General features: G+C 45.7%; 1 protein-coding gene across 1 annotated transcript in view; it reads right to left on the bottom strand.

Moving 5' to 3' along the window:
- Window positions 1-15,350, bottom strand: part of LOC142559314 (uncharacterized) — a 60,927-nt gene extending 45,577 nt beyond the window's left edge. The window contains exons 1-2 of the mRNA XM_075670929.1: window positions 15,113-15,350; window positions 1,106-1,203 (exon numbers count right to left, since the gene is read on the bottom strand). Of these exons, the coding sequence (XP_075527044.1) occupies window positions 1,106-1,203; window positions 15,113-15,205 (191 nt within the window). The 5' untranslated portion in view covers window positions 15,206-15,350. The remainder of the gene's footprint in view (window positions 1-1,105; window positions 1,204-15,112) is intronic.
- Between the last annotated feature and the right edge of the window lie 2,083 nt (window positions 15,351-17,433).

The following is a 17,433-nucleotide window of genomic DNA, read 5'->3' as shown; positions in this document are numbered from 1 at the left end:
GCATAAGACTCTACATATCGCCCTATGTTCCACCACTAGAACCCTCCGCACAGTCGATCATTATTTCTCAAGCGTAAAAAATGACCAGTCTTGATTGGCATCTCGAAGTGATGCCAATTTGTGTAAACGGAGGGCACATGGAACCAGTCGAAGCCATGCAGAGGTGCTTTATCATGTTTATTTGTCTGCCCATGGCAGGCATGTTTTTTTTTTATTTTCTGACTGCCGTTATGATGTATTTTTGCTGTTTCAGCAAAGGTAGTCGAGAGGGGATAAATCTTTATAATTACCTTTCCTTAGCGAAACCTACCGATACCTATATGACCACCTTAAATTGAATAGGCTACTTTTAAATTCTGTTTCAAATGAATTGACAAAACATTATTTGACGATGTTAGGGAGACTGAATAACAACTGAAATCTTAACTGATTACATTGGCTTTTGAACAAATTTACCGTGGCTGCAACCTCCGCTCTCAATTAAAACTGTTCTGTCGTTTTTTTCTTGTTTGTTTCTGAATTAAGGGGGCCTAAACACGTACTAGGTGGGAATTTTGTGCATGATAGTATGCAGAGTAATGTTGTAGCATTGTCGTGGCCACGTCAGCGCTTTCACTGCGCATGTCGATGCATCCTATGTTGTTATTAAGCAGCCGGCTGAATTTTATATGCGCACGTTTCTTGTTCACCACCGCTATTCGGTGCGCACCGGGTAAATTCTCCGTATTATTTGGTACATGCGCGTATGAGAAAGTATGCAATTATGTTCTCAACCTATAAAGGGTGAATTGGCCAACAACTATTATAGTAAATTTAACGTAGATGTAAAAATTGACATTTCTATCTTTCACATATTCGATTAGCTGCCTCTCGAGGAGTGGAAGAACGTTAAATTGCATGCTCAAAAGGATAACCTTACCGGCAAACTGCGAAATGTGAAATCTTTTGCGAGTGTACACGTCTAACAAAAATTGAGAATTAGGTAAGATCCCTGTCGAGTTAACAATACATTAGCGTTATACAAACATAATCTCAGGACACATTTTGGTGAGTTGAGTCCATTGTCTGTATTTTTGTGAAGAATAACATTGAAATAGCAACTCACGTCGGATCCGCGTCGAGAGTGTAGCCGAAGACGCGAACGGTTAGGCCCTCGTACGCATCGAATCGTCCTGGAAATTCGATGGAGAAGTCGCGTCCAAGCTAGAACATAGTACAAGCATATGATTTACCGTACTTAGCATGTGAAACACACAAAAATACTATTTTTGCCAGTAACAGCATTATCGCATCAGACATGATGTTTGATGGGATAGCAATATACAAAAGTACACGAACAGGACAATGTGCAGAATTGTAGGTAGGCTTCTTAGCACTGAATAAATTGCTGCGATGGGGATGAAAACCAAACAATGGTGTGTAAACTTCATAATACAAATTCTATTGTTATTAAACTCACAACTATCTTTTAAGAAACTATATAGCCGATGGAAGAAGTTTACAAGAAAGCCATGCGGAGGGAGCAGCAAGTAATTGCCAGCATGCAAATGGGCTTTCAAAGAATTTCATTTAGTGGAACATGAAGGCAATATCAATGCCTATAAGTAACGGGTCTTCGAAACGACCTAAGTCTGTCCACAACTGTCGAAGTCATTGCCGGTTCTCAATACTCGCTGATGATTTTTACCCTATCGTCTATTTGCGTTCTCTATTATATCTAGAAATATCTGGCCTCTTTAGCAGGTCACGTAGGCAGGGTAAGCCCTATTGAGCCCATTGATTCTGGCTGATCGTCAAGAACTTTGTCAAATGAGATGCGCGCTGTCGTCTTGTGCTCAATCTGGCAATGTTGCATGCAATCCCTGGCTTCTCACTTAAAAAAGTGCACTCATTCACGCAAGAAAAAAAATAAATAAACGGAGAAACGCCTCGCGACAGAAAAAAATGTGACAGTACCAATCTCTCAATAAATTTCGACGTTAATACAATAAGCATCAATGCACTGTAGGACATATATTGATGTGTGAGGCATGTATGTAGCGCAGCTCCTCTATCGCATTTCCCTCTGAACATGCAGCGCCACATGGCGGTGACACCGTGCAGCAGTTGTTGCATAGAGCGTGTATCACTTTGTATTCAGACAAAGTTGTCGTAATACACACAACGCGGGTTTCACTCCACCGAGAATCAGGGATACTTTTTTGTTATTTTGGGAGTACCTCCTAGGCACATGTTCCGATATTAACAGAGCGGCTACAAATAAATGCCTGCAGCTCTGTTTGGTCCAACCCGCCGTGGTTGCTCAGTGGCTATGGTGTTGGGCTGCTGAGCACGAGGTCGCGGGATCGAATCCCGGCCACGGCGGCCGCATTTCGATGGGGGCGAAATGCGAAAACACCCGTGTGCTTAGATTTAGGTGCACGTTAAAGAACCCCAGGGGGTCAAAATTTCCGGAGTCCTCCACTACGGCGTGCCTCATAATCAGAAAGTGGTTTTGGCACGTAAAACCCCAAATATTATTATTATTGTCTGTTTGGTCCAGGTACCGCAGTAGAGAATAAGCACGTTGTTGACCTTCATCGATCGGGCTGCGTCATATGCCGCGTTCAACTTGGATTTAGCTTCATCGAGCATCTTTTGCGTCATATCTTTATTACCACGGCACAGTCCAGCACAGGAACATATATTCCGGACTGCACCAGATGCACAAGTTGGTGACAAAGAGGTTCGTGGAAGAGTAGATCGCTAGTGACACCCGGTGGTTAAGTTGAATTAAATTATGGAGTTTTACGTGCCAGAACTACGACTTGATTAGGACACGAGCACATCATAATTGGATTTCTGCGCATGCACGAGGAGCAGTGGTCGCGAGAGGGAAATGTCAGGACTTTCGTTCCTTGAGATTTCTCTTCGACTAGGTACTACGGAGAAGAAAGTTGTTAGCTGCGTTCGTCCCTAGCCGAGCTGGCAACGCAATAGACAGAATGCGTGGCGTGTCCAAGCTGAGTTTGTTGCCATTTGTTTGCGACGGTAGCATATTAAATTTTTATAGTCTCAGGGGGATACGTTTGGACGTGAGGCGTTTTCTCGCATGACTTTAATGGCAAAGCATTACGTTGCACCGATAAATTGTTCATTAGTGTCGTTGAGCATATACCACACACTTCAGGGGAATCGCGGGAACGGAAACAGTTTATGAATTCAACTGCCGTGCCGATGCATTAGTTCTTAATGTAACTGAGCATACAACGCACTTGGAGATTCGTGGGAAGGGAACATTTTGTACTCTGTATGTGAAAGTACTAAAACATGCGTCGTCATGCAATCTGAGCCATAGATCGTTGTGAGAGCTGTACAGCCACACTGGCAAAACACTGTGCCCTGCGGATGAATACGGAACAAATGTATGCTAAAGAAAAATGGTCGTCATGCAATTTCATAGCAGTAGGTCCTTGCGAAAGCTGTACGTGTAGTAACACTGTTATTGGCTACGCGGTACGTCCAATCAGCCAGCTCTTCCAGATTCAGAAAAGACTTAATGCCGGAGGCAAATTTCTAAATGTACAAGACGGCAACCTGATTTGATAAACCATAGTTTGGATGTCTCAAGTAGAAGCATCTGCACCAAGGGAAACTAAGTTGCAGTAAAAGTTGGACTTCAGGAAGTAAGTGCGTCAAGATTACACCAACGATAAACGCAATTCCACTATATGGATGACTTGCCTTGTATGAAAACATTGTTTTCACCTTTTGCTCTTCGGTTCGCCACATAAGCTTTGCGGATTAAGGCGAAGTCTCACGGTTTAGAGCGATGCGTTTGTCACTGGCTGACCACAAAATAATCAATGCAAATGTCGTATGATGCGCATTAAAAAGTACTGCTCAGCTCCTACTTTGTGACTGATGAGCCGGCTATGCTTACATAGGCTGCGGATCCACCTCCAGAGGGTCTTCACTCAATTGCATTTGTTTTTTACAGGAGCGTAGACACCTGAATAGTGTTTTTTGACTGACTGCACATAGGTTACCAGGTTTTTATCAATCTTTCAAATCACTCACACAGGCGTACGTTATCCTCTTCATTTAGTAAAGAGGGGTAACCACCGACAAAATGAAGCAGCTCAAATAGCTTGAACGTGTATGCGTTTTCTATCCGCAGGGACGGACAAGATGGCTCGAACGTTGCACAATGCCGTTTGCCTAAAGTGAGCTTCCCCGTAATACATCGATGTCGCGCAATCAAGCATGCGCGGGTATTGCGGCGAAAGCGGCCACTGTCGGAGGATAGAGTGTACATATACGGGCCTACCTGCCATCACGTCTCCTGTCGCAGTACAAGCACGGAGACGCCGACAAAGTGTACTGGCAGGCCTTCAGAGCTATTTCGCACGCGGATGTAGTGATCTGAGCCCTTGTTTTGCCCACAAAGTGCTCCCCGTATTCTGTTCCAAGAAAGAGCAACGGCAATGTTGCCCACGGCGAGTCAAGCTGGTTTTCCGGGGCATGAGGCAATGACCCCCACGGCGAGGACAATGAAGTGACGGGTGGTCGCTAAACACTCCTTTGTGTAACAGGTGCTGGGGTATCGTATAAGTACCGGGACAAGGACCGTTCGTGCAGGGCCCTTCCGACGTAAAGACTAAAGATGCAGATGAACTTCAGCACGTCATAGGACAACCTTTAACAGTTTCTGCACTGTACTGTGACTGATTCGAGCACAGCAAGTGTGCCAGAGACTTTTTTAGTGTACAAAGAAAGCGCTAACGGGCCACAAGTATGACAATGGACATTGGCGCGCCACATGAAGGATACCGCTAGGTATGTTAGGCGGTCCCAGGCGATTTGGATCATTTCTGCGCACAAAAAGGACGATTTCTCTCGGCACAGCGTACAGAATGTTAATCTATAACATCGGTCAGCGTCAATGCAGCGCGCAAACGAAGTGGCAGGCGAAGACGGGAAAATAATATATGTAATTTTACCGGATGGATAGATGTATATCACGTGCGTCCCCTTTGGAAGTGCTTGGTGAGTTGCGCCACCAAGCTCTTGCTATTATTATGCCTAATGTTGCACCTAGGTTAAAAAAGAAAAAGCAACACGATGAAGTCCCACAACCAAATTTTCTGACCCTCTTTTGCGAACTTAGCTATTGTACGTCTCCGCTCTTCTCGTTTCCATACTTTTCCTCCACTAATCTTCCAATCGCCTCTTACTAATCTCTATTGCGGACATGTTTACTTTTCCCCTGCTCCTGCTGAACCCGATGGCTTCAAGGAGGCCAGTAGTGCCTAAATCGACTGCTGGGCAGATGTCTTCACATTCTAATAAAACGTGCTCCATTGTTTCCCGGGCTCTACCTAAGCAAGCACATGCTTCTTCTTCCTTCTAATATCCGCTTTATAGGTGCGTTTTCCAAGGCATCATGATCTCTATTCCAAAATTAATGAGCAAGCCTTTGAGTTATCATAAATTGTTTCTTTCCTGATTTCGTGTTTTCCTCTTATGTAGTTACTCAGGACATGTTCCTTTGCAATTGCCGCCACCCATGAGAAAATTTCAGCCTCTCTGACTTTCCGTTTGACGTTCTTTGTTGCTGTGTTACTCAACCTACAGACCACATACCTGCTGGTAAGCTTCCTAGTTCTTTTCCTGCACTGTGAATCAATTTTTCCCCTGTACAAATACCTCAGCCCTCTCCCATCCCATTTACTTTTTTTCCATATTCCTCAGTCGTGCTTCATAATTAATTTTACTTTGAACTTCCCTCACTTAGTAAAGCAATAAACGGGGCTAGTTGGTGGCCGTTTATGATTATATTACGCTTAGTGTTACAAAGATGAACGATAAGGACAGCAAGCTCTACGTACGTCCGCGTGCTGTTCCTATCGTTCGCCTGTGTAAGACTGAGCGCCATATAATCATGAATTTCCCTCTCTAAAGAACTAGTCCAGCCCATATCACCCACCACAGCTTCATTTGTAGTCTTCCCTTGAGAGGCGTCCCACTGACCTTTGGTTCCCATGGAGTCCTGGTTGTACCCCTGATTTCAAACAAACAACCGCATTTCCAAAAGTAAGTCCTGGAATTACTAGACCTTTCCACATACCCTTTCCACATACAAGCAATGAGAACATTGCTTTTTTACGTCTCTGTTTTTTTGTCGTTTCCCTACTTTCCTTCCACCAATCTTCCAATCGCCTCTTACTAATCTCTATTGTGAACATGTTTACTTTTCCCCTATCTCGGTCCCTTGGGTTCAGCGAGAGCAGGCGGAAAGTAAACATGTCCGCAATACAGATTAGTAAGAGGTGATAGGAAGATTGTCGTGGGAAAAGTAGTGAAACGAAAAAAAAAACGGAGACGTGCAAAAGCTAAGTTCACAATAAGAGGTCCGAAAATTCGGTTGTCGGACATCATCGTGTTTTTTATTTTATTATTTTTTATTTTTTAACCTAGATAGGGCTTCAATTAGTAAAAGCAAGGCGCAGAAGACCAGGACCAGACCAGGACCGGTGTCGGCGCCGGTCCTGTCGTTTGGATTCTTCTTGAGTCCTGGTCTTCTGCGCCTTGCCTTTACTAATTCAAGCATGAACCAACTAGTCCATGCAAGAGATTTACTAGGTAGGATATTAGCCAGTATAATTGCCAGAGCTTGGGGGCGCAACTCACTGCCCTCTTCCAAAGGGGACGCTCATAAGATACATCTATCCACCGGTAAAATTACAGATATTATTTTCCCATCTTCGGCTGCCACTGAGTCTGCGCGCTGCATTGACGCCAGCCGATGTTATAGATTAACATTCTGTACACTTTGCCGAGCGAAATCGTACTTTTTGTGTGCAGAACTGACCCAAATCGGCTGGGACCGCTTAACATAGCTCGCGGTATCCTTCGTGTGGCGCACCGACGTCGACTGTCGTACTTATGGCCGTTAGCGCTTTCTTTGTCCTGGTGGCCGGCTCTGCAAGCTACCGTGCTTTCGCTAATTGTATAGATGGTGACGGCGTAGTGTGACACCATGCATATACGTGCCCACATATGGGCAGTGAATCTAGCCATAGTATAACTGCTACATTTAATGCAGGTTGTATATTTATTACGCAAAATCAATAATATTAACTGATTTAGGTTACTGCTATGGTAACGCTGGCCTTGCAGAAATTAATGGTAAAGTTTTCGAAACGTCAGAATGGCAAAGCTCTTCAAAGCAAAGCTATATATACATATATATATATATATATATATATATATATATATATATATATATATATCTATATCTATATATATTCTGAACCATGGCACATTTTACATTTACACTTAGCTTTGCCATTCTGACATTTCGACAACTTGACCATTAATTTCTGCAAGCCCAGTCTGACCATAGCAGTAACCTAAATCAGGTAATATTGTTGAATTTGGGTAATAAATATACAACCTGCAATAAATGCAGCAGTTCTAATATATATATATATATATATATATATATATATATATATATATATATATATATATATATATATATATATATATATATATATATATATATATATATATATATATATACACGAGGGTTATTCAACTCAATCCCGGACTTCTATTTTCTTTCCAGGTTTAAAGGCACGCCCAGGCTGGAGCTTTTGTGTCCAGTCGAAATTTCCACCTGAGTCCTGTTACTGGTGGACGGGGCTAATTTCCCGCGGTTCTGAATAGAGTGTTATTCAAGATGGCGGACAAACGTGTGAACGTCTACGTGGAACAGTGTCTTGTTAGGAAGTTTTTAGTGAGGGAGGGCATAAAACCTGCTGAAATTTACACAATACTTCAGGCTCAGTACGGTGATGAGACACTCAGTCGCACTAAGGCATTTGAATGGTGTAAGCGCTTCAAAGAGGGCCTTATCTCAATTACTGACGATCCAGGTCGTGGTGGATCACAGCCCACGGTAGTCATTCCTGAGAACATTCAGTGCGTGGAGCAGCTGATCACTTACAATCGTCGCATAACCTATCGTTAGGAACAGTGAAAACAATAATTCATGATCACTTGTACCGAAAAGTGTTGCACGCTGGGTCCCGAAGCAGCTGTCTGCTTTTTACAGACACAGAAGAGTTGAAATCTGTAGAGAACTGAAGGAACCATTTGATAGGGAAGGCCAGGATTTTCTGAATCGCATCATTACATGTGACGAAACATGCTTTCGCCATTTCACCCAGGAATCCAAAAGAGCATCGATGCAGTGGAAGCATACGGAATCACCACCTCCCAAGAAATTTCGAACAGTTGCGTCGGCTGGCAAAGTGATGGCAAGTATGTTCTAGGATAAACAGGGAATTATTCTCCTTGAGTTTTTTACCCCGTAGTGTCACTATCAACAGTGAGTATTACTGCCGTGTTCTGCGTGATATGCTAAACAGTTAAGGAAGAAACGTCCGGGTTTGATCACAAAGGGCGTGGTCCTTTTGCAAGACAATGCACAACCGCATACCGCTCAGCACACATTCCAAATAATCGAGAAACTTGGCTGGGAGGCATTACCTCCCCCCCCCATAGTCCAGACTTAGCACAAAATGATTTCCACCTGTTTGGGCCCCTGAAGGAATTCCTTGGAGGAAAGCATTTCAACACTGATGATGAAGTGAAGAATGGTGTCCTACAATGGTTCCGTGGTAATAAGAAATCTTTCTATGCCGAAGCATTTCTGGCCTTAGTTAAACGCCGGGATAAGTGTATGACTGTAGCTGGAGGTTACGTGGCAAAATAAGCCCCTTTTCCAAACTTTGAAATTTGTTCTTCTTTTTGTTTTCAAAAAAGTCCCGGATTGACTTGAACGACCCTCGTATATATATATATATATATATATATATATATATATATATATATATATATATATATATATATATATATATATATATATATATATATATATATATATATATATTACGATGTCATCGAGCGTTGCTCAAGGGACGAGCCGCCGCGGGAAAGACGACAAAGTGGGGAAGTGGGTCTGTGCCCTTAACGCGGGCGAGTATCGGCCTGGCGGTCTGGCTCCAGTGTAAATAACCTGTGTATAGCCTCTTTCATCTGTGTTTTTCCACACGTAACATTCTGGTGGAGGTCAGCGATCCCCGTCCTCACCACGGAACTCCGGAGTGGTCCGTACATCGAGCTTCTCACCATGTCTCCCGGTGACGAGACCGCCTCTGCAACGGCTTCGGCTTGTCCGACTGCTCCAATCATCACGGTTGCCCAACAGTGCGACCCTGGTGTGTTCTTTGGCCTGGAGGGAGAGGACGTTGACGAATGGATAAAGCACTATGAACACGCCAGTGCTAATAACAGGTGGGATCCAAAGATCATGCTCGCCAATGTCTTCTTTTATTTGAGCGGCACCCCAGGCGTGTGGCACCAAACGCATGACGACGAGATAAACAGTTGGAACAGGTTCAAAGAAAAGCTCAGGGAACTGTTCGGCGACCCCATTTGGCGCAAGGCTGCCGCGAGAAAGGCTCTTGCGTCTCATGTTCAGATATCTACAAAGCCGTACGTTTCATACATCCTCGATGTCTTGGCTCTCTGCCGCAAAGCTGACGATACTATGTCTGAAGCAGATAAAGTGTCGCATGTGCTAAAAGGCATCGCCAACGATTGGCTTTCATTTGGCTTGTTTTCGGCCACGTCTCGACTATCGACGCCATCATCAAGGAATGCTGTCGCCTTGAACAAGCTAAGAGCCGCCGTATCACACATTACATCACGTGGCTACCCAACACTGTTGCTACGTCGACATGTGAAGGTTGACCGCGTCAGACCACCCCCTGTGACGAGGTAACCCGTATTCGCCACGAGCTCGAGGCCGGCTGTCTGCCAGCTTTCTCCACTCCTCTCGATCCACCAGCGACCACGATTGCGCTTATTCAGGCCGTCGTCAGACAGGAATTTGAGAACATGAGTCTCAACTCCGTGTGTTCATCGTCTTCATCCACGGTTCCCCAGTTCTCTAGCAGCCCTGCTCGTCCCCGGCAGTCCTTTTCTGCCACATCTCGCCACAACCCGTCCGAATGGCCTACCCCTGATGACAGGCCAATCTGCTTCCACTGCTTTCGCATCGACCACGTCGCTCGTCACTGCCGCAACCGATGGCCACCATCTCCTCGGATATACACCGCCTCTCACTACCGCGTTTGTTCCCCATGCCACCCGCCATGAACCCATTGCCTCTGGTGCTCGTGCCCCGAACATTCGCTACAGCCGCTCGCCCTCACCACGACGCCATTAGTCTTGTTCGCCCCAACCCCGTTGCTTCTCTCCGTCGCCCATCGCCTCCCGGATCCAGCCGGAAAACTAGGCACTGCAGTTTCTGGAGGTGAAGCTGCGCTGTCCACTTTGGATCTTTAACTTTGCATCGGCAAAGCAAATTCTACCACAAGGTATTTGCCTTGCCAACTTTGATTGTCTCGGCGACCATCACGTGGCAACTTTATCGACCGATACTTCTTGCGAGCTTAGCAGGCCCATCGCGCCCGCCTCAGCCGCCGATCCCAAGATACAGAAAATGGTTGCGACGGGCCTGTCTTCACCGGCCGTGTGTTATCTAGGAGGCGTTGCCCAAGCGTCTGAACGCGCTCGCTTGGCCGCAAGGTGTTGGTAACCCAAGGGACCGCTGAGTGGCGTTAAAATGGACGTTAATGTTTTCGCATTCACAACTCATAGGAATGGCTTCAGTGTGCTGTCATTTCTTCATTTCTAGATATAAATAATTTGACATGAGCTGTCCGCGTGCATTTGTTTAGACATGGGTAGTTCAACTTCAGAGAAATAATGGGCAATAAAAACGTTGGCGGTCTTTTTGGTGATCTCAATCCTGTTTCGTGATGATCTAAAGAACAACAAATTTTTCTTATGTGTAAACTGACATGCTTGGCATGAATAGCTGCGGCTTTGCCTACTTAGGAACTGAACGACGCCATGTTAGGCACAGTGGAATTAGAAGTAGCTTGGCGTTCTGCTTGTAATGTTGTAGCGCGAAAAGCTCCATCTTTTGAGAGAAGCTGTTGGAGCAACTTTATTTATATATTTATTTATTTATTTATTTATTTTTAATCCGAATGCATTATATGTCCCAATAAGCGAAAAGACGGCGTTGTAGTCGGCAGCGTGGGGGAATGTTGGAACAAAAAATGGCCGACGGCAAAGCATAAAAGCACATAAAGAATTCTCCGACTTGACGTCAAATTTCTCTCGGAGGTTTCCGTAAACAAAGTAAATAAATTCCTTTAAAAGGAATACCACGTAAATTCCGGTCCGGGTGGCCACGGCGGCTCCAAGGTTATGGTTGACTCAACGTGTGCCTTGTGGGTGCGCCATTGCGCACGCAATGGCGCGGCCACCTGGCCGACCAAGCGTGTGGCCTTGTGCGCGCGTAGTTGGACAGCTGAGCCGATGGGTAGCAAGTGGCACAATGCCACCTTGTGGGTTTCCGCAGAACTACTACGTCAAACACTTGCCTTTGCTTCGTGTTGTCGACAAATTCGACTTCGCCCTGCCATCTGCTAGCCGCCTGGTTAGCTCAGATGGTAGAGCGGCTGCCCCGGAAAGGCGGTGGTCCCGGGTCGAGTCCCGGACCAGGACGAATTTTTCTTCAACTATCAGGCGTGTTCTTTAGAGGAACACGTATGGGTTTCCTTTGTAGCAATTGCTACGAACGGGTGGATGTCCGATTTTCCCTTTATTCAATGCCAAGGGTGTATAAAAAATCGTATAAAATAAAAAGCCTTAGTGTCCACTTGAATGCCGCTGTAGCGTCCTTCGCGTTTAGAGCTCCTCGAGGGCAATCTGGTGCGTTGGCATGCTTGGCGCGCGGTCCGTTTGTACCACATGAGGCGTGTTTGAAACGCAGAAGAGCGTTTGCGTTGACAATAAATGCGCAAGAAAAGAATCATTTCGCCAAAAGCGACTATAATGCTTTCACATTCCCTCACTTAAGCGGTCTGAAGTGTCTTCGCCAAATTTTATATTTATTTGCTTACTTGTCTCAGGGTCTTAAACAATATTGCAGAGGGGAATGGTACCAGATAAAAGGATTAAGCATAAAACAATGTCGTTCCTGCTTACACCGAATTAGCTGCTACAAAAATGCCGGAATAAATTATTATTGCAATAAGGAATATTGTGTCGAATCAAATTCAAAACATTGCACAGTAATTTGTGCAATAAACATATCAACCTCTAAAACATTGCCGTTATGGCACTCATAAACAACCCACTATCTTCAATTTAAGATATTTGGAAGGGAACCGTTAGTAAAAGTCAGCCCTTAGACATTTATTGCGCAGCATGCTCGTTGTGGACAAAATTGTAATCTGTATCCTGGGCCCTGTTTAGGCTAATTTACTGATCCCCATTCGAACGGTACAATATGATTCAATCATTTTCACACTCTATAATAATAGCTGAGCCGCGAGACTCACATTAGACAGAAAATACCCTCACACGCGCTCTTTTGGATCTCGTCGCCAAATAATCGCAGCTAAGTTCCTTTCGTAAATTTCATCGGCTTCCCGAACAGCGGAAACTACTCATAGATACGTATTCGTAAGGTTATCATATTCATGAGCTTAAAGATCCCCTCACCACGCCACACAATAAATTGCGGTTATACGTAGGAAGCTGCTAAGTACCCTCAAGGGAGCGTGCAACCGCAATAATTTTCTTTTTGAAATTGCTCCATTAATAGCCGAGATAGAAGTATTTCAGTGCCGCGGACCCATGATTTGAGAGGCTGAGTGTCACAGCTAGACACTATCCACTCGCCCCGTCTAACCTCCGCAAGCAAGATTCCTTCCCTGCGTTCTCCCGCATCGGACCTCGAGGATTTCGTGACGCACACGTTACGGACGCTGTCTTCTTTCTACTTGCAGCGAATCCGTATGCAGCTGCCCTGTGGCGGTGGACGATGTCCGTCTCTCTACGCGTCTCATCGACGCGAAAAAATTTTCCTCTCCGGTTCCGCGCGGATGTTCTGCGCTTCTCAATCTAATGTAGGTACCTTGGGAAAAATTATACTGAAATTTTCCGCTACGAGGACTGTAATATTACTCCGAGTTTCATTTACTTGTCATAATTAGCTTACAGTGAGGTTGCAAACTATACAGAGTTCCCGTGTGCTATCAATACATGGTCGTTTACGGAGAGAGTATGGTTGCAGAAAATGGCTGTGAGCCTTGTTTTATCGAAACTATTCCGAAACAAATTATATGCCTATTAGATGCTTAGACGGCTATGACATTACTCCCAGTTTTATCTACTTTTCTCAATTACGTAGATCACAGTTAAGCCGGAAATAGTGTGGAATTCCAGCCAACTGTCGATACATGGGCTCCTACGAGAGCGAAACGCACACCTCCATGTTTGTCCACTAGAATGAAACTGTAGTCCTTGCAAGTTTCATTCAGCTAATTAACTTGGAAGGGCGCAGAATCGCAAAAGATAAACAAATGTGTTTTGTTTCGGGAACTCCTATGACTGCGACTCGGTCAACGCATAGCATCGGTCGCATCGAGGCTCGGTTTAACGGCCGCCTGCGTCCTACACACACGGTGGCAGTGGGCGCTATGTGTTCTGGTTACGCCATAGTCGCCGAGGCTATCTCACATTAATTATTAAATCATTTATTTTATTATTAATAAATAATAATAATAATAATAATAATAATAACAACACAACCTATGTACATGCGTAGCTTGAGGTAAAACACACCACAGCTCCACTGCTCCTTCCACATCATCGAATGGAAGAGCTGATAATTTTTTTTTCTCGGTACTTTGCTGCGCGGCGCGCTTCCGATAGCGGTCTGGTGCGCCAGGTGTTGCGTTTTTCTTGTTTCGCGCAGCGAGAACGCCTGACTTGCGGTATGAGTGAGTGGTGCACGAAAACTCAGGGAAACACAAGCGGACGACAGAGCATCATCGCGCGCTGTAAGACGGCAGAAAGTGAAATAGTTGCGTTCTCTGCACGCGCGACTCCACAACGTGGGAAGATGCACACTAAACGGAAGTACATATCCCTTGCGGCTGCAAAAAAGTAAAACAAAAACACGAAGACATTGACCTTGTACGTTTTATTATATCTATAAGCTTTATTTTTTCTATTGAAGCGGTAGTTTTACCCGCCGTGTTTGTTTAGTGGCTATGGTGTTGGGCTGCTGAGCACGAGGTCGCGGGATCGAATCCTGGCCACGGCGGCCGCATTTCGATGAGGACGAAGTGCGAAAACACCCATGTACTTATATTTATCTGCACGTTAAATGACCCCAGGAGGACCAAATTTCCCCCTCTAGGGCGCTGCCTCGAAATCAGAAAATGGTTTTGGCGCACAAAACCCCATTATTTAATGTTAAGCGACAGCTTTAGCAAATAATTGTTGTTGCCTAGAATACTTGTCGAAGTCACCTATTACTGAGAGTGACGTCACAGCACGGCGATGTGCGTAGCGCATTCGCGAGATTCACGTCACTCTGTTGCTGGGACCACGGCGCCCGCGAGGAGAACGACAAACGGCGTTTGGTTTGAAATGTGAGCTCTTTTCTCGGCGCGTCACGTGGTGATACTTAGCAGGCACGATTTTTAGCACGCGTTTATGTACGGCGCTCGTCAGCTAAAAAACGGCCAGACCTGGTGAGGGGCTCTTTAAGATCGAATAGATGCCATTAGCTTGCTGTCCCTATTGTAACAATTCAAGTATGTGGAACATTGCAGCAATAATAACAATTTGTAGTGATGAACTACTTGGAATAATCTGCATATAAGTTAGCTGGAAAGAAGAAATTGGAAAGAAGATACACTTTCTTGCACTCCCAAATTTGCCAGTTTCCACTGTAATGTCGGTTTACGCTGATGGCATGATGAGTAAATATATTGGTAAAATCTCACATTCTCATGCAGTTGGTGTGAATATGGGCCACTGCATGTGGTGTGCATAACATTAGGTGCGTAATGCAAATATTGCATACAGATATGCGTATTATCATGTATAGTATCCAAAGGTTGCCAGATTTAACTGCTTCCTTGCATATTTCAAGCACAATAATCAAACGCGACGTAGTACTCACCGGATAGATTATGTGGATGCCATTATTGTTCATTATTTTGTGTCGCAATGCATAATGATGAGGTTTCAAAGGTGTGTGCGGTGACGTGGCCATTTCTGTGGTCTGTCGTTTGGTTGCAAGGACGTATTCGTAGATCGTCTGCCAGCGGGTACGCTGCTGTATTGCGCAGACGGTGGAAGCCTTCTAGAAGCTTCGTGTATTTCTGTGGTCTGTCGTCTGGTTGCAGGGACGTATTCGTAGATCGTCTGCCAGCGGGTACGCTGCTGTATTGCGCAGACGGTGGAAGCCTTCTGGAAGCTTCGTGTATTGTGTGGGCGGCCACACCCGGCCTGAAGTTACGACTGATCCTAGTCCCATCAATATGCGTTTGACAATACAATGCACGAAACGCTAGCGACGCAATGGCCGAAAGGAATTACTTATCATAAAAGAAAGCGGTAAATATCTCGAAACGCGACTGTTGTTTCTGCGGCTGTGCTTCATTTCGTGGAGCGATGGTATTTTCGAAGAAAAAAAAAGGCCAGACCTCTCAGGGCCAGGACCAGATCTGGACCAGGCCTCTCAAATCCTGGCAGTCCAGAGGGCTCGAGAGAGGGCCGTCAGGTTTCACCTGGTGGTCCCCGAGTGGGCCTATCCAGGTGACGTTGAGTTTCATCGCTTCTATGGTGGACCAGATAAAGTTGTTTCAATCACTCACTCTCCAGTTTCTCGCGAATACTCTGTACCTCTCATTCTAATGAAGATACCTTGAGAAAAATTATACTGAAATTTGCCGCTACGAGGACTGTATCATTACTCCGAGTTTCATCTACTTGTCACAATTATAGTTCACATTGAGGTTGTAAATTATACACATTTCCCGTCTGCTGTCAATACATGGTCTTTTGCGGAGAGTATCGTTACAGAAAACCCCTGTGAGCCTTGTTTTATCGAAACTATCCGGAAACAAGTTATACGCCTATTAGATGCTTAGACGGCTATAACACATTACTACCAGTTTCATCTACTTTTCTTAATTATGCAGTTCACAGTTAAGCTGTACATATTATCACAATATTATCGGGAGATACTTGCCTTGGCGCGGGCGAGTATCGGCCTGGCTGTCTGGTTCCAGTGTAAATAGCCTGTAAATAGCCTATTTCGTCTGTGTCTTTCTACACGTAACATTCTGGTGGAGGTTATCGATCCCCGTCCTCACCACTGAACTTCGAAGTGGTCGGTACATCGAGCTTGTCACCATGCGTCCCGGTGACCAGACCTCCCCTGTAACGGCTTCGGCGTGTCCCACTGCTCTATTCGTCACGCTTGCCCAACATCGCGACCCTGGTGTGCTCTCTGCCCTGGAGGGACAGGACGTTGACGACTGGTTCAAGCTCTATGAACACGCAAGTGCTAATAACAAGTGGGACCCAACAATTATGCTCGCGAATGTCATCTTTTATCTCGGGGGCACCCCACGCGTGTGGCACCAGACGCATGACGACGAGATAACCAGTTGGGACAGTTTCGAAGAAAAGCTACGGGAACTGTTCGGCGACCCCTTGGCCGCAAGGTTCCCGCGAGAAAGGCTCTTGCATATCGTGTTCAGACATGTACAGAGCCGTACGTTTCATACGTCCTCGACGTCTTCGCACTTTGGCGCAAAGCTTTGGCGCAAAGATTTTGGCAGCAGCGGCAGCCACCGGCACGCACGACAAGTGAAATCTACTCTGTATATTTACAGCGTCCTTCGCCTGTGGACCAAAGTTCCTGGCCGCCGAGAGCAGCTCCGGCTGCGCTGGTGCAACTGAAAACCGATCGTCGCCCGAAGTTTTTTTCCTTCGCTGTGGAAGCGAGACAGTTCTGGGGAAGGCAAATCGCCACCTGCATCACCGACGCCAGCGACAACTGACGAACAAGCAAGGACCGAAGGGGCGTCTCCCCGCATTTGGCAGCAGCGGCAGCCACCGGCACGCACGACAAGTGAAATCTACTCTGTATATTTACAGCGTCCTTCGCCTGTGGACCAAAGTTCCTGGCCGCCGAGAGCAGCTCCGGCTGCGCTGGTGCAACTGAAAACCGATCGTCGCCCGAAGTTTTTTTCCTTCGCTGTGGAAGCGAGACAGTTCTGGGGAAGGCAAATCGCCACCTGCATCACCGACGCCAGCGACAACTGACGAACAAGCAAGGACCGAAGGGGCGTCTCCCCGCATTTGGCAGCAGCGGCAGCCACCGGCACGCACGACAAGTGAAATCTACTCTGTATATTTACAGGTTGGTCGTCTTTACTAATAAGGATTAGACTCTTTTTTGTTGCCGACCCTGCCGCTGCTGCCACGAGT

Source organism: Dermacentor variabilis, chromosome 10 (genome assembly GCF_050947875.1).
Source record: "Dermacentor variabilis isolate Ectoservices chromosome 10, ASM5094787v1, whole genome shotgun sequence".
Classification (NCBI taxonomy): domain Eukaryota; kingdom Metazoa; phylum Arthropoda; class Arachnida; order Ixodida; family Ixodidae; genus Dermacentor; species Dermacentor variabilis.
This window is presented reverse-complemented; position numbering and strand designations above follow the sequence as displayed.